This window comes from Dama dama, chromosome 4 (genome assembly GCF_033118175.1).
Source record: "Dama dama isolate Ldn47 chromosome 4, ASM3311817v1, whole genome shotgun sequence".
In the NCBI taxonomy this organism is placed as follows: domain Eukaryota; kingdom Metazoa; phylum Chordata; class Mammalia; order Artiodactyla; family Cervidae; genus Dama; species Dama dama.
This window is the reverse complement of record NC_083684.1, coordinates 55,155,407-55,173,088: the sequence shown is the minus strand read 5'-3', so window position 1 is coordinate 55,173,088 and position 17,682 is coordinate 55,155,407. Positions and strand designations below refer to the sequence as shown.

The 17,682-nt window shown below is 50.2% G+C and overlaps 1 protein-coding gene and 1 non-coding gene across 4 annotated transcripts in view; one reads left to right on the top strand and one right to left on the bottom strand.

The window, feature by feature from the left end:
- AXL (AXL receptor tyrosine kinase) overlaps positions 1-17,682 on the bottom strand; it is a 34,873-nt gene that overhangs the window by 8,600 nt on the left and 8,591 nt on the right. Inside the window, exons 6-16 of one of the 3 annotated variants that reach the window (XM_061139362.1) lie at positions 17,554-17,669; positions 12,435-12,645; positions 11,999-12,138; positions 10,558-10,708; positions 10,321-10,347; positions 7,881-8,058; positions 7,498-7,589; positions 3,602-3,697; positions 3,347-3,424; positions 1,406-1,498; positions 860-981 (exon numbers count right to left, since the gene is read on the bottom strand). In XM_061139362.1, the coding sequence (XP_060995345.1) occupies positions 860-981; positions 1,406-1,498; positions 3,347-3,424; positions 3,602-3,697; positions 7,498-7,589; positions 7,881-8,058; positions 10,321-10,347; positions 10,558-10,708; positions 11,999-12,138; positions 12,435-12,645; positions 17,554-17,669 (1,304 nt within the window). The remainder of the gene's footprint in view (positions 1-859; positions 982-1,405; positions 1,499-3,346; positions 3,425-3,601; positions 3,698-7,497; positions 7,590-7,880; positions 8,059-10,320; positions 10,348-10,557; positions 10,709-11,998; positions 12,139-12,434; positions 12,646-17,553; positions 17,670-17,682) is intronic. The other 2 variants (XM_061139363.1, XM_061139364.1) reach the window with 2 other exon arrangements.
- On the top strand, positions 13,183-13,255 carry TRNAE-UUC (transfer RNA glutamic acid (anticodon UUC)). Its single transcript has one exon. It is a non-coding gene; the product is annotated as a tRNA-Glu (tRNA).

The window sequence follows — 17,682 nt, the reverse complement described above, 5'->3', positions numbered from 1 at the left end:
CTCTGCCCTGTGATGCTTTCCCATACCTTTGAGACTTAAGCCCCACCCCTTTTCCAATCAGCCCTTGGTCATCCCCTCCTACTTTCCTCTCCTGTCTTGATCTCCCATTGTTCTTGCCCTTGACAGACACTTCGGCAAGGAACCCCCTTTCTGGCTTGTTCCCACATCTGAGCCTTTGCACATTCTGTGCCCTCTGCCGGGACCACTTCCTCCCAGATCACCCACTTCCCACCAGTTAACTCCTCCTTCGATCTCCTCCGTAAGACCTTCCCTGTTCACTCAAACAAACTGCCTGGCCTCCCTGTCACTCATCCTGCACTGTTTTCTTCCTGGCACTTAAAAATTATTGTGCTTATTCATTTGTTAACTTGTTTATTGCCTGGTCCCCCCACCTCTGGCAGACAGTTCCTCCATGAAAACAACCTCTTGGTCTCCATCACCTTCCTAGCGTCTGAGCAGCACTAGGTACCTAATGCGTGCGTGTGTGCTTAGTCACTCAGTCATGTCTGACTCTTTGCAACCCCACAGACTATAGCCCACCAGGCTCCTCTGTCCATAGGTTTCACAGGCAAGAATAGTGGAGTGGGTTGCCATTTTCTCCTCCAGAGGATCTTCCCAACCCAGGGATGGAACCCACATCTGCACTAGCAGGCGGATTCTTTACCACTGAACCACCTGGGAAGCCCTTCCATGGGTCTATACACAAGAAAACATTCACTGAACTGCATGCAAAAAATGTGCATATTTTAGTGTACGTAGAATAGACATCAATTTTTTTTTCAAATAAGAAAGAAAGATTACTGGGTACCTAGTAGGTGCTCAGTTAACACTTGTGGTCCAGATAATAAAATGCCCTCACCACTGGCTGGTCCCCGAGCCGGGAATAGAGAAGGAAACTGTGTAGGTCTCCGTGTTTCATGAAAGGTAAGATGACCACGGGCGCCGGGAAGCCCTCTCGTTCAGAACCCTGGAAACAGACGCCTGAGTCCCGCCCCCCCCAGGCAGCCTTGTCACTGGAGGTGGGCAGAAGGGGACGCCACCCCAACTCCCACCTCTTTCTCCCACTCCCTCTCAGATCTGGCCTCCGAACTGTTGGGGAGCAGGGGTGGTGGTGGCAGGGACCAAGCGTCAGAGAAGCCATGTCTAGCACTGGTTCCCAGGGATGTTTCTCCAGCCCTCCTGGGGACCTCGGCTATTTCTGGGAAAGGTCAGAGGTCACATTCCTAGCTGAGGGAGAGAGGAAGGGGGGAGCCTGCTCACTCTGGCGGGGGGCGGGGGTGGGCGAGGGGGGGGTGGTGCGAAGGAAGCCTGGAGGTTTGATCTTCCCAGTGCCTGAGGGAGGGTTCTTCCCTCTGGTGCAGCCTCCATGGGGCCTGTTGGCCCCCTAAATCTGCCCCTCCCTCACCAATGAGCCTCATGACGTTGGGGTGGTCGAATTCCTTCATGCAGACGGCTTCACTCAGGAAATCCTCCAGCTCCGATCTTGTGCAGATGGCAACTGGGAGGAGAGAGGAAGGTGGAGGAGGCGGAGGGAGGGGAGGGAGGACTCTTTCCCTCCTCCTCCTTATTACCATCATCATCTTCTCCTTCATCAAGCATGACCAAGTAAGTACCAGGGACTGTACTCAGCGCTTGACATATATTAACCCATTTAACCCTCTGAGGAGCTTTTATTTCCCCATTTTAAGAATGGAGAAGGGGGCTACAGAGGATGAGATGGTTGGATGGCATCACTGACTCAATGGATATGAGTTTGAGCAAACTCAGAGAGATAATGAAGGACAGGGAAGCCTGGTATGCTGCAGTTGACGAGGTCACAAAGAGTCTGACATGATTTAGCGACTGAACAACAAGGATGGAGACACAAGGCACAGAATGTTTAAGAAATGTGCCACAGCTTGCAAGAGGAACAGGCAGAGTTCAAGCCCAGGCAGTCTGGCTCAGGGGTCCATGTGCGGGCTCCGTGCTAGGCTGCTTCCCAGCACACTCCCAGCAGCCCTAGGATGCAAACGATTGATTGTCCCTGTTTCACAACTCAGGACACTGGCTCAGAGAGGCAAAGTGACTCGCCCAGCGTCACACAGCTGGGATTCAAACCCAGATCAGGAGCATAACCCAGTATTCAGAAGGCAGTCAATAATGAACGAATGAATGAATGAGTGATGACTCCATAACGCAAGTTTTTTAGCCCTTGTGATTCTGAAATGATCATTCCTCCCTTACGTCCAGCATGACCCTCTAAGCTTCATCCCTGTGTGGAAAAGACTTGAGCCTGGCCTTTCTGCGCTGTGTGAGCCTGGACTGGACTGGCTCTCACCCTCTCTGTGGATGTAGATAACATGGTTTTAGTCCACATTAACTGTGTGTACTATGTGCCAAGCCCAGCATTAAGTGCTTTGACATATAATACCCTAGGAAGTAGGAACACTATGATACTTTGTTCCGGGTGAGGAATGGTAGGCTCAGAGAGGGTTAGTCACTTACCTGAGATCATAGTGAAAGTGTTAGTCGCTCAGACTCTTTGCGACCCCGTGGACTGTAGTCCACCAGGCTCCTCTGTCCATGGGATTCTTCAGGCAAGCATACTGGAGTGGGTTGCCACTCCCTGCTCCAGGGGATCTTCCCAACCCAAGGACTGAACCCAGGTCTCCTGCACTGCAGGCGGATTCTTTATCATCTGAGCCACCAGGAAAGCATACAGCTAGTAAATGATGAAGCCAGGTGTGCCTCATGCTGGACCATCTCATGCTCTGCTGTGTATCACATGGGGCTGGCCCCTGGAAACTACATTTCCCAGGCTCCCTTTCCTGCTGTTTCCTGTTGGAATCCGCCAATGGGAAGCACTGATGGGAGACTGGAAGGTGGGCGAGAGGAGGAGAGAAATCAGGGCATTTCACCCTCTCTCTGCTTCCAGTATTGCCTTGGTGGTGGCTGCGTCTCCTTTGTGTTTCAAGCTCCCACAAGATAGCCCCTAACTCTGTGATGCCTAAATCCCATCAGGGGGCCCTGGCTGTGGGCTCTGGTAACTCCACATCCTCTCTCCGCCCCTTCAGGCCTGGGGGTGGAAGTGACACGCTTGCTGCTGCTAATCTCTAGGTTGTTTTAACTGCACCCTGCTGTTCCTTCAGTTTTCCCTGCACCTTTGTAGTAATCTCCCCATACTGAGTTCCTACTGTTGAAGGACCTGGCAGGGACTTAACTTCTTGTCTGGAAACACTGAAGTTCTAGGGTTGGGCTAAATTGCTGTCACCGTTCCTGTTCTTCTGCCTCCTTAGGGGCACAGGGGAGGGGCCAGAGGTTAAAGGATGGGGATCCCACATGTGTGCACATGTATGTACATACTCACTCTTCATTGTCTTCACGGCCACCTTGAGGACGGAGTCATCCTGGTTGAGCTGGCCTTCCATCACAGCTCCGAACTCTCCTGTGGGGGACCAGAGAGAGACTTTGACATGCATGGGGGGAGTACTCCCCACTGACTTCAGGGGGGACCCTGTAGGAACTGCATTTTCTGTGGTTGGGTAGGGGTGGGGAGATGAAGGACTGCATGGTTCAGGGAGATGTGTGTGTGTGTGTGTGTGTGAGATGGGGGGGCACTCACCCTCTCCCAGGGTCTTCCCCAGAGCCACCTTATGGCGGTCCACCATCACATCCCGCAGTTTCTCCTTCAGCTCTTCACTGATGCCCAGGCTGTTCACTGCATGGGGGGTGGGGTGGGGGTAGACAGAGCCAGGGTGCAGAGCTGACATCCAGGCAGCACCTCCCATAAGGATACAGGCGTGCCTCATTTTACCGCACTTCACAGATACTGTGTTTTTTACATATTGAAGGTCTGTGGCAATCTTGTGTCAAGCAAATCTATCGTTACCATTTTTCAAAGCAAGACACAAACTTGCTTTGTGTCTCTTGTGTTATATTTTGGTAATTCTTGTGATATTTCAAACCTTTTCATTATTATTGTATTTGTTATGATGATCTGTGATCTTTGATGTTAGTGCTATAACTCACTGAAGGTTCAGATGGTGGTTGGCATTTTTTTTAGCAACAAAGCAATTTAAGATTAAGGTATGTAGGGACTTTCCCCAGTGGTTCAGTAGTTAAGCCTCCAAACTCCCACTGCAAGCGGCAAGGGTTTGATCCCTGGCTGAGAAACTAAGATCCCACTTGCCATGATGTGGCCAAATTTAAAAAATAAATAGATAAAATTAAGGTATCTAAATTGTTTTTAAAGATATAATGCCGTTGCATACTTAGTACACTACAGTGCAGTGTAAACACAACTTTTTTATTTTTGTTTGTTTTTATGTTTCTGTTTGTTTATTTTGGCCCCACTGCATGGCATGTGGGATCTTAGATGGAACCTGGGCCCCTGCAGAGGAAGCATGGAGTCTTAACCATTGGACTGTCAGGGAAGTCCTAAACATAAATTTTATATGCACTGAGAAACCCCAAAATGCATGTGACTCACTTTGTTGCATTATACACTTTATCGTGTTGGTCTGGAATCAAATGTGCAGTGTCTCCCAGGTATGCCTGTGTTGTTGTTATTTATCACTGTTGAGTCACTAAAATTGTGTCCAACTCTTTGCAATCCCAAGGACTGTAGCCTGCCAGACTCCTCTGTCCATGGGATTCTCCAGGCAAGAATACTGGAGTGGGTTGTCATTTCCTTCTCCAGGGGATCTTCCCCACCCAGGGATCCAACCCGCATCTCCTGCATTGGCAGGTGGGTTCTTTACCATGAGCCGCCAGGGAAGCCCCATGCCTGTATACCCATTGTTAAAATACTGAAATAATTCTGCATTCATTCAGGATTAGCTACTGCCCTGAGCACTCCCAACTCCCACTTCTCCTTTAGACCCCCCAGATCTTCCCCCAGAGCAGTAACTAAAGGGTTAGAGCCGGGCATGTGATCTTGCAGTAGTGGCACCTTGATTGGTTAACATCCTGCCGTACCAGTTGTTCAAAATTTTTCTTAACTTTTTATTAAAGTACAACCTGCAAAAAATCACAAGCGAGCAGCTCAATGGATTTTTGTGAACCAAACACAACGGTATGTGTCACTAACACCCACGTCAAGAACAGACTGACCTGTCCTTTCAGGGGTGGCCACTTTCCTGACTTTTCTTACCCCAGATTAGTCTTTTCTGTTTGGGGATGTTATAAATATGGAATCACATACTATGTTCTCTTTAGTGTCCGGCTTCTTTCACTTCACACAGTATCTATGAAATAACTGTAATACAGTTGTTGTATGTTGTCGTTATTCTTGTTTAGTTGCTAAGTCATGTCCAACTCTTTGCGACCCCTGGACTGTAAGCTGCCAGGCTCCTCTGTCCATGGGATTTCCCAGGCAAGAATACTAGAGTGGGTTGCCATTTCCTTCTCCAGGGGGTCTTTCTGACCCAGGGATGGAACTCACGTCTCCTGCCTTGGCAGGTGGGTGCTTTACCACTGAGCCCCCAGGGAAGCCCAGCAGCTGTGTGTAGTTGGGTTTATTCATTTTCACGTGTAGCAATTATTCTCCAACTTATTAGCCCCAGGACCCTTTTACATTCTTAAAATTATTGAGACTTGAAAAAAGTTTTCTTTTATGTGGGTTGTCTACACAGCAATATTTATTGTGTTCAGGATGAAAACTGATATGATTTCCTTTTTTCATTTTTGGCCGCACCACAAAGGATCTTATTAACAATTCCCCAACCAGGGATTGAACCCGAGCCCCCTGCAGTGGAATCTCAGGGTCTTCACCACTGGATCGCCAGGGAAGTCCCCCAGATAAATTTTCAAAACACAAGAATACACAAGCACATCAGTCAACAGAAGGATGACATCATCACATATTTGGAAGCCTTTGGAAAATTCTGCAGAGCACTTGCAAGAGAAGGAGGGTGTGAAAGGGCAAATGACATCTTGGTATTATTATGAAAATAGTTTTGACCTCATGGACCCCCTGCAAAGGTCTCGGGGACCTCTGGGGACTTGGATCACACTTGGAGAACTGCTGCTGCATGTTATTCCCATTAGATTGCTGTGACCTCCTCACTTCCTCTTCCTTCTCCTTTGCAACAAATGTCTTTCCCAGCCCCTTCCGGTATCTCCCTGGGGCCCCTGGCAGTCTTCTCCCTGGGTGCTAACTCTAGGAGAGGCCTACTCTGTCCCCCCCCAACCTTTTTTTTCCTGAATCTGTTTTCCCAACTGGAGAGAAGAAGAAATTTGACTAGGTGGCTCCTGTAGTCCCTTCTTACCTGGGACCCTCCATAAATGCTACAATCCTCTAACACAGAGTCTATTGTAGTGCTAAGATTCTATGATTTTTAAGATCCTAAAAGTCTATCAAGTGTTAGTTGCTCAATTATGTCTGACTCTTTGTGACCCTATAGCCTGTAACCCTCCAGGCTCCTCTGCCCATGGGATTCTCCCGGCAAGAATACTGGAGTGGGTTGCCATTCCTTCTCCAGGGGATCTTCCTGACCCAGGGATGGAACCTGGTTCTCCTGCATTGCAGGCAGCTTCTTTACCATCTGAGCTACCAGGGGAGCCTTAAGAGTCTGTAGCACTGGATTATAATTTTTTAGGTCAATTGTAAATTGCACATCCTCTCGCACATCCTCTGCTTCCAAGAGGCAGTTCAGAGGAGGAACTTGAGAGTGGAACTGCCTGGGTGTGAACCCCAGCTCTCCAGCTTACAAACTGTGTGGCTTCCAATAAGTTACTTAGCCACTCTGTGCCACAGCCTCCTCACCGGTGCTGGGGAGGATAATGTGCCTACCTCACTGGGTTGTCATGGGGATTAAATTAATGACATGTGTTGAAGCTTAGAGCAGCACCTGTGGGACTTCCCTGGTGGCCCAGTGGTTAAGAATCCACCTTCCACTGCAGGGGACATGGGTTCGATCCCTGCTTCAGGAAGATCCCACATGCCTCAGGGCAGCTAAGGCCACGTGCCGCTACTACTGAAGCCCATGCACCCTAAAGCCTGTGCTCCGCCACAAGAGAAGCCACTGTAATGAGAAGCCCTCAGACCACAACTAGAGAGTAGCCTGCACTCACTGCAACTAGAGAAAGCCCTTGAGCAGCAATGAAGACCCAGTATAGCCAATAAATAAATAAACAAACACTTAATTTTTAAAAAAGAACAGTAGTAGTCACAGAGGAAGTGTTAGGGTTGGCTATTATCATCAGCATTGTAATCATCTCATCATGGGCATTTTTTCATTTCCATCATCATCATGTTTATCGTCTTCATCATCATCATTACATGGTTCTAAGAGCCTATGACTCAGAGTTTGGCCTTTCTAAAATTTATTGTGTCTAAGATTCAATTATTCTAAAGTCGTGTGTGGTCCCACAGTCCTGTTGTTCTTCGGGTCTGTGGTGCTAATATTCCAATGCCTTCAGAAATTGTTGGTTCGCACATCTGCAGAAGCCCAGCAGGCCCAACACTCAATACCTCTTATCCCAAAACCCAGGCAGGGAGGCATGGGGCTCACTTACAGGTAGCTTCAGTGGTCCTCCGACTGTAGGACTTGCGAACACGGTACCTGACCACCAGCTCGCCCCTCTCCACAGTTGGCTGAAACACCTCTCTAGGGGGGTACAGAGAGGAGTTGAGGGCAGGGCGGTGACATGGAACCTCCTGCACTTCCATGAGCAGTGGAAGCAAGCGCCATCCCAACCCCCAGACCTGCCGGCCCTCTCCTCCAATGTCTGCTGAGCGCCTCTGCTGCCTTCTGCCTTCCATTCACTCCCCAGATGCTTGTCCTCATTCTGATTCTTGGTACTCTCTCCTCCTGTGCCAGCTTCCTCACAGTCTCCCCACCTCCAGCCTCTCTACCCCAGTCCAGGTCAGCCTCCCGTCCCACGTGGTCCCGACTTACCCGTAGCGGGTCTCCTTCTTCCGCCGGTGGAAGAGGAACAGGGCCAGGATGAGGACGCAGGCGGCGGCCACCACTGCTCCCAGCAGTACATACCACCAGGGCCACGAGAAGGCGGGGACTGGGGGTTCACTCACTGTCAGGGGGTACGCGGGACAGGTCATGGTGGAGGTCTTGGTTCCTTGGGTCCCCAGGGGGGTGGTGTTGAAAGGAGGCAGGTGTAGGTACATTGGGTGATGGACAGGGCTGGAAGGGGCATGCAATGGATACGACAGGAGTGGACGTTGGAGGAGGAGTGTGAGGGATGTCCCTGGTGGTCCAGTGGTTAAGAATCCACCTTGCAATGCAGGGGATTCGTGTCTGACCCCTGATCAGGGAACTGAGGGGCTTTTCTGGTGGCTCAGTGGTAAAAAGAGTCCGCCTGCAATGCAGGAGGTGCAGGAGACTGGGTCTGATCTCTGGGGTCAGGAAGATTCCCTGGAGGAGGGCATGGCAACCCACTCCAGTATTCTTGCCAGAAGAATCCCATGGACAGAGGAATCTGGTGGGCTATGGTCCATAGAGTCACAAAGAGTTGGACATGACGATTGAGCACACACGCAGGCGTAGGAAACTAAGATCCCACATGCCTAGGAGCAACTAAGCCCGTGCACCATATCTACTGAGCCTAGGTGCTCTGGAGCCCAAGTGTTGCAACTAGAGAGTCCGCGAGCCACAAGAAAAGATCCTGCATGATGTAACTAAGACCTGACGCAGCCAAATAAATAATTTTTTTTTGAAGGAGGAGTATGAAACTCCTAGGATGAGTGTGGTGAGTGCCAAGTGGGATGGATACCTGGGGAGTGTGCAATGAGTGTGGAAGGAGTGTGGGATGGGAGTGAGAGATTGTGCGGGATGGGCTGTGAGAATGCAAGGAGGGCTGGAGGAGTGTGGGAGGGCCGGAAGTAAATCTCAAGTGGGGTACCCGTGTGTGACGGCTGTGCAAGGAGGGGGGACTTGGGTGTGGAAAACAGTTGAGCAGGGAGAGAATGTGTGCAGTGTTATGACAGCTGTACAAGGCGTGTGCAATGGATATGCAAGGAGTTGGAGGCTCCAGGGACCAACGGCCAAGGGACATTTTTGAGGAGTACGTGATGACTATGAAATCGTGTTTTTTTTTTTTTTGGCAACTCCTTGCAGCTTGTGGGATTTTAGTTCCCTGACTAGGGGTCGAACCCATGCCCTCAGCAGTGAAAGCACTGACTCCTTACCACTGGACTGCCAGGGAATTCCTTGGAAGGGTTTTCATAAAGCAAGGGATGAGGGTGAAATAAATGTGCATAGGGACATGGTGTGCAAAGGAGTGTGTAAACAGTGCCAGATGAGTATTTGAGGAATTGGGAGTATGTGAGGATTCAAGGAGTATTCAAGAAGTTTTAGATACAAGGTAGGGGCAGTGATTTGTAAGGATGTAACTTTGGTGTGAGAAGAGTGTACAATGAGTGTGCAAAGGATGTGGGAGGGGAAGATGAGCATGAGATGGATGAAAAGGATATGCAAAAAGGTGGGAGTGAGTGTATAAGGAGTGGAGGATGAGTGTGTGTTGAGTGTACCAAGAGTTTGGTGTGGTATGTGCAGAAAGTGGGCATGGGTTAGGATTAACTCGAGGTGAGGGAATACTGTGTAAGGAGTGTCGAGTGAGTGTGCAAGGAGAGCTGCAGAATGTGGGATTGTGTAGATTGAAAGTCTTTCAGTGCCTACAATGTGGGATGCATGGTGAGTGTGCAAAAAGTATCAGTTTGTGAATGAGAAGTGTGAGTGTGCATTGGGTTTGGGAAGCCCGTGAGAAGAATGAGGGGTTATAATGGGATGAACGTGAAAGGAGGGTGGGGTTAGTGTGGAAAGAGTATGCAAACAAATGCAAGAAAACATGTAAGGAATATTTAAGGATAGTGGTTACAAGTAGGAGGAATATTTGGAGAAATATTTGAGGAAGATGAATATGTGGGGGATAACTCATCTCTCTGTCCCTCTACCTATCTATTCATCTACCCACCCACCTATTTATTCGTTCATCCACTCATCTACCCATTCATTCATCCATCCATCACCTACCCATTCATTCATCCATCCACCATCCACCCATTCATTAATCCGTCCACCACCCACTCATTCATTCATCTGTCCACCATTCAGCCATGCATTCATTCATTCATCCATCTACACATTCATTCATTCGTCAGTCTGCCCATCCACCTATCTATCCACCATTCACCAAGTACCCACAATGCTCTGGGCCGCTCCAGGCACTTCCATCAAGGACCACACAAAACCAAGAAGCAGAGGATTAGAGTGATGAGTTTGAGGAACATGAAAGGGATGTGCAAAGAGAACATGTGGTGATGGGGCCCTCACTGGGCCTTGGGGGAAGGGAGAGCAGGAGAAGGGGTGTGAAAGCCCTTACCCAGCTGGTGGATTGGCTGTCCTTGTCCTGCGAGGAGAAAGGACGGAGGGAGGACATGCTCAGAGAGACTGGTAAGACACGGGAGAGAGGGAGTGAGGCTCTCAGGAAGCTTCCAGGTGGGAATGAAGCCTAGACTGGGGTAACGCCAAAAGGTACAAGGAGCAAGTCACGGGCATCTGGGATAGACGTGGTCCCTGTGGGTAGGCTGAGGGAGGCTGAGCACGGCTTTGCAGTTACCTGGGCGCCAGGGCTCCAGGGGCACAGGGAGGCTCCAGGGTCCATCCCCAGCGGCGGTGTAGGCTGCCACACACACCGTCAGGTTGGGCACAGGCCCCTCCCCTCGCAGCTCCAGGGTCACCTCTCGCTTTAGCCCTACGTCCATCAGCACCTAGGATGTGCAAATAAGGCATCAGAGTAGAGATCCAGCCCTAGCGCTTAAGCTCTCACCCTCAGCCTCAACTCCCCATCTTTCTCAAAGCCCACTCCTCATCGCCAGCCCCTCATCCCCTACCTCTTCCTACCCTTCGTCTCCCATCCCCTATCCTGTCCTCTCCTTTCCGTTCTCTACCCCTCCACTCATTAAAATATCAGCTTCACCGGGTCTAGGACTTTGTCTTCTTCACTGCCATGTACATCCTCAGGTCCTAGCACAAGGAGGCGTGGAACACAGTACTGTTGTTGAAAGAACCGAATTCTCATCTTTGTCCTCTCATCCCTCCATCCCCTTCTAATTCCTCACTCTTTCTCCCATCCATCTCTCCATTCCAGGGTGCTGCTTGCTCAGATAGTACCTTCATGCTAATTAGAAAGAGACACCTCTTCCTCAACGTGCTATGCAACTATCTGTTGTAAAACTGTCCTAGCAAATATGTCTACTGAAACATTTTGTACATGATTCACAAAGTGTTGTTCAGTTGCTCAGTTGTGTCCAACTCTGCGATCCCATGGACTGCAGCACGCCAGGCTTCCATATCCTTCACCATCTCCCATAGCTTGCTCAAACTCATGTCCATTGAGTCGGTGATGCCATCCAACCATCTCATCCTCTGTCATCCCCTTCTCCTCCTGCCTTTCATCTTTCCCAGCATCAGGGTCTTTTCTAATGAGTCAGCTCTTTGCATCAGGTGGCCAAAGTATTAGAGCTTCAGCTCCAGCATCAGTCCTTCCAATGAATATTCAGTGTTGATTTCCTTTAGGATTGACTGGTTTCACCTCCTTGCAGTCCAAGGGACGCTCAAGAGTCTTCTCTAACACCACAGTTCACAGATTCATAAATAGCCATCCCCTAACTCTCTCCTGGGGGCTTCCCAGGTAGCTCGATAGTAAAGAATAGCCTGCCAATGCAGGAGACGCAGGTTTGATCCCTAGGTTGGGAAGATACCCTGGAGAAGGAAACGACAGCCCACCCCAGTATTCTTGTCTGGAGAATCCCATGGACAGGGAGCCAGCGGGCTACCATCCATGGGGTCGCAAAGAGTCAGACATGACTGAGCGACTGAGCATGCACACAGGCTACCCTCTCATGGTCCCCTTCAACTGCCCCAGAATGTGCTCTGCTAGCACAGGGTGATCACATCCTACACAACCTGCTCAACTGTCCATGTCTGCCTTGTCATCTTCTACTCCCCAGTCCCCTCCTCTACAGCTACTCCACCCCAGCCCAGCCAGCAGCACCCACCTCGGGCGTATCCTGACCTCGATAGGCCAGTCGGTACCCTAACAGGGTGCCCTGCAGCGGCGCCCTTGGCTCCTGCCAGCGCACAAGGGCTTGGCTCCCATTCCGCATGGCGCTAACATTCTCAGGAGGGCCCAGGGGCACTGGAGGACAGGGAAAAGGGGAAGCTGGCACCCCCACCTCTTCCTGACCCCCTCCCCTCTTCCCAAGGAGTAGGGGCAGGGTGCAAAGGACAAGTATGCGGGCAACTGGTGCAGGTCTCCCATGAGCAGGAGCACAGGGATGAGGTCCGGGAGAGATGCCAGTTGGGGATGGGACAGGAGGGAGATTGAAGCCACGTGGGGTGTACAGGTGAGAGGAGATGCTGGGGGTCATGCTGATGTACGCAAGGGTCAGCGGGGCAGTGGATGATGTCTCCCCGCCACCAGCCCCTTCTTACCTCCTTCTGGTGTCTCCACGGGAAGCCAGTGGGTCCAGGGTGAGGGGCCCTGGCTACTGACACAGGCCACCCGGAGGTGGTAAGGGGTGTGAGGATGGAGGCTGCCCAGCCGCAGTTGATGAGGGGGAACAGACGCTTGTAAGGTGAGGGGCTCCTCTGGGGGGTCTGGCTCTCCCAGCCAGGCGCCCACCCCGTCGTCTGACAGCACAGCCTGGGGAGAGGGAGGGGGTGTGAGGACAGGGTGGCCATGTCAACACTCAAAGCGGTCAACTCTCAATGGTAGTGATCCTGGTGTGATGACACAACTTTGCAAGGATGTGTGTGTGTGTGACGACTCCAGGTTTGTGCAACACGGGCACCTGGGTTTGCAAAGCAAAGAGGCCACCCAGCTCCACAATGTGGCTTTGCCATCAGTTGCAAAAGCCACTTCCAACAAGACTTTCTCTCTCTGAGCCTCAGTTTCCTCATCTGGAAAATGTGAGCTTAGGGGAGCAAATGCCCTCCAGGGCTGCTTAAAGGTTCAATGCAAGGGACTTCCTGGCGGTCCAGTGGTTAGGACTCTATGCTTCCACTGCAGGCACAGGTTCAATCACCAGGGAGCTAAGATCCCGAATGCCGTGTGGCATGGCCATACAAAAAAATTAAGTTAGGACAGCTGGACATTGCATGGCAGGTGGTCAGCGTCAATAATAATGACATTTGACCACAGGCAAATCAATGTCCCACAACAGAAGCCAGAGGAGGGAATTCCCTGGTGGTCCAGTGGTTAGGACTCTGTGCTTTCACTGCCGAGGGCCCAGGTTCAATCCCTGGTTGGGGAACTAAGATCCCGCAAGCCTCCAATAGCTAAAAAAGGAGTCAGAAGAGTGGGCATCTCTGGGGGGTGAGGGAACCTTCAACAGCTGGGAAGTGTCTGTATCTTGATTCAGAGGGTGGTCACATTGGTTAAACAATCTAGGTGTACACCAAAGATTATCAACATCATATATCTTAATTAAAAAAAATAGAAAAGGACTTCCAAGGTGCTCCAGTGGCTAAGACTCTGTGCTCCCAATGCAGGGGCCCAGGTTTGATCCCTGGTCAGGGAACTAGATCCCATACGCTGCAACTAAGACCCAATGCAGCCAGAGAAATAATTTTTTTTAAAAGCAAAGTCTTTTACAAACCTAAACTCATTTGACCTCACTTTAGCTGTGCATTGTAAGTATGCGCTATGTTTATGCCCATTATACAGATGAAAGCACTGAGGACTGGAGAGTTGGAATCACTGATCCGAGGACACTAGCTTGTCATTGATGAAACTGGGACCTGAACCCATCCTATCTTCAAAACCTTTGCCCTACTGACAATAAGAACGTCCTTTTAAGAACATCAGTAATGGTAATAATACTCTTCTGTCCAGAGATGTAATGCATCTTAGTGCTGAAGAGCACAGATACTGGATCTGGGATTCAAATCCAGCCTCTCTTACTCCCTAGTCCTGTGCCTCAGTTTCTTCATCTGAAAAATGGGATAACAACAGTGTTTCCCTTCTTCACAGGCTTAACTGAAGTGACACCCTGTAAGCATGTAGAAAAGTGTCTGTGCAGGGCTTCTCTGGTGGTCCAGTGGTTAAGAACTCACCTTGCGATGAAGGGGACATGGATTCGATCCTGGGTCTGGGAATATCCCACATGCCATGGGGATGTGCGCCACAACTATTGTGCCTGCACTGTGGAGCCCCCGAGTTGTGACTACTGAAACTCACGTGCCCTACCGCCCGTGCTCCACAGCAAGAGAAGCCACTGCAATGAGAAGCCCACACACTGCAACTCGAGTGTAGCCCCCGAGTAAGACCATGCACAGCAACAAGGACCCAGCACAGCCAAAAATGAATAAATATTTAAAAAAGCAAAAAGAAACAAAAAAAAGAGTGTCTGTGCAGATTGAGTGTTTGTCACTGTTATTTTGTGTGTGTGAGATTGTCTGGCCACCAGTGTCAAACCTGGCACATCCTCCACAGCGGCAAAGGCTTCTCCACCCACCTGGTCCCCAGGACTGACGCGATCAGGATGGGAGGGACCACAGCTGGGGAGGATGTCCGTACAGCCCTTCCCCACAGAACCACAAACTCGTCACAGCCCCACAGCCCACAGCCACGCAGCTCAGGGGTGCTAACTTTATCCTGGGGAGCACCCAGGTGATATAACCACAACACACGCCATGCTGGGAAAGAGTTACTGCTCACAACCAGATTCCATCGGGTCCAGACTTGGCTTGGATATTATTTGCTGTCTGATTTTTTTTTTTATCTTGGCCATGCCATGTGGTGGCTTATAGGATCTTAGTTCCCCGACAAGGGTTTGATCCCTGGTCCTTGCCGCCTGCAGTGGAAGCATAAAGTCTTAACCACTGAACCACCAGGGAAGTCTCTGCTATGTGATTTAGAGTGAGTGTCTTTACCTCCCTGGGTCTCAGTTCCTGTCTCTGGAAAATGGGCCTCCGAGAGTCTCTGTCAAGGTGAGAGGTTTACTGACATAAAGCCCATGAACTCGCTTACCTATCCTGTCAACAGCTAACTTATTTTGAGTGCCAGATGTGCCCCAAACACCCTGCCAAGCACATTAGTTTGGAATGAGTACCTATGGGGGTCAATTTCTTTTTTCATTCCCATTTTACAGACGTGGAAACAGAGGCCCAGAGAGATTCAGCAGCTTGCCCAAGGTCATACAGTCCCTGAGTGGGGAGACCACAGCAAGGCCTGGGGAAGAGACGACAGGAGTGGGGGAGGTGGTCTCCTTGCCTGCTCTCTGACCCACACTGATTGAGCAGAAGGGGAACCTCGGCTGGGACAAAGGGGACATGGGCGCAGACTGTCAGCCTCCCCCTGCCCACCCCCACTTCTCTTTTCCCTCGCATGGCTGTGACCCTCCAACTTGAACCCTGAGCTCATGCACAGCAGGAAGTGAGACCTGGAGAAGGAAGAGGGCACACTTCTGCTTTTCTTGGGGGACACTGGATGGATGTGGGTTGGGGGTACAGCTGGCGTCTGACCTGGCATTTGAGGTCTTCCCAAATCAGCCCAGCTTCTGGGATTGAATCAGTTTTAGCCTTTATAGCCCCTGGGGAAGGCAGGTCACTTCCCCTCTCTGGGTCTCAATTTCTTATCTTGAAAATGGGAAGATGAACAGTCATTACTTTCTGGGGTTAAAATATCAAGTGAATGTGAGGTTGTCCCCAGGGCCAGGGTCTTATAAGAAAGGTAGCTCCTGTTTAATCAAGCACTGGCTCTAAATGGCCTTTTAGAAGTGCCCTTTGGGTTTGGCAAGACAAGGGTTTGGATCCCACCTCTGCCACTTCCTGGCTCTGTCCTTGGGCAAGTTGCTTAACTACTCTGAAACTTAGTTTCTTTTTTAATTTTTTGGCCGCACCATATGGCATGCGGGATCTTAGTTCCCTGACCAGGGATCAAATCCATGCCCCATGTCGTGGAAGAGCGAGTCTTAACCACTGGACCACCAAGGAAGTCCTTGAGCCTTATTTCTTCATCTGGAAAATGAGTGTATCCATAGACTCTGCTTCACAAAACACTCAAACAAGTATGTGTTAAGCTGTAACACAAGGCCCAGCACATAGTGGTTGTGGTTATTGTTTTTGTTCTTTAGTTTCATCTGACTCTTTGTGACCCCATGGACGGTAGCCCACCAGGCTCCTCTGTCCATGGGATTTCCCAGGCTAGAATACCAGAGTGGGTTGCCATTTCCTTCTCCAGGGGGTCTTCCTGGCCCAGGGATTGAACCTGTGTCTCCTGTATTGGCAGGCCGATTCTTTACCACTGAGCCACGAGGGAAACCTAAGCACATAGTGGACACGCAATAAAAATTGGTCATTGGGAGTTTCCTGGTGGCCTAATAGGATCCTGGGCTTTCATTGCCATGGCCTGGGTTCAGTCCCTGGTCAGGGAACTGAGATCCCGAAAGCCATGTGGCACGATTGAAAAAAAAAAAACTAGTCATTATTCATTATTGTCATTTCCCATCATGGGCATTGTCTCATCCTCACTTAAACTCTCAAATCTCAGACAACTTCAGGCCAGAACCGGATCTTGTATTTGGAGATGTGTGTTGGTTTGTTTTTCTTATTCTAGAGCAGGAGCAACTTCAGTGCAGAAGGCTGGGTCCAGCTCACCTCAATTATCAGGTATTCTTCCAGTAAACATTTCCTACCCAGGGTCTGGCCCTGCACTGGGCAGTAATGGGAACCCAGAGATTTCCCTGGCGGTCCAGTGGTTAAGACGTCATGCTTCCACTGCAGGAAGGGGAACTAAGGTTCAATCCCTGGTCAGGGAACTAAGCTCCCACATGCTGCGTGGCAGCCAAAAAGTAAAAATAATAACAATTTTTAAACATAAAGAAATAAATAATAGGGTTGAGCCAGCTCGGCCCTGCTCCTCCAAGAGCTCACAGTCCAGTGGAAAGATAGACTCATCCCCAGACAGTGACAAGCCAGAGTGGTCAGGGATGGGATGGGAGAAGCCCAAGGGCTGTGAGCACCCAGTGGTGGAAGATGGCTCTGGTCCCTGCTGTTTCAGGGTTTCTATTCTGGCTAGAACCAATATCACCAACACTAAAAAAACGAAAACAGCCAATAGCTTTTTGTTTGTCTTTTGCTATGCTGCTTGACTTGCAGGATCTTAGTTCCCCAATCAGGGATTGAACCCATGCCTCCGGCAGCAAAAATATGGAGTCCTAATCACTGGATGGCTAAGGAATTTCCAAAAGCACCCAACAGTTTATTGCATGCTTTCCAAGTTCCAGATACTATTTTAAGTTTGTTAAATGCAGCCACTCACTGAATTCCTACAGCCAGTCTACCAGGTAGGGACTACCGTTATGCCCATTTTACAGATGAGAGAACTGAGACCCAGGGACGTTGAGTCACCCACCCAAGCTCATGCAGCCAGCAGCTTGTTGGAGCTAGGATTTAAACCCAGGACATCTGGCCTATCCCAAGGTTCTACTGCCTCTCATCACAAGAATGGCTGGGAAAGGCTGGTTTCCCAGGGAAAGGATGAGGGATTGCGGCTCTGGGTGGAAGGACGGCTGAGATGGAGGCGAGAAAAGGCTGTGGTCTCACCTACCTGCAGAATGCAGTGGGTGAGGGGGTAGATGCCGCTCAGGCCTGGGGTCCAAGCCACCTCCAGTTCCGTCGGCTGGGTGGAAACCAAGCGGAGGTCACGGGGCCGCTGGGGGAGCACTGTGGACAGATG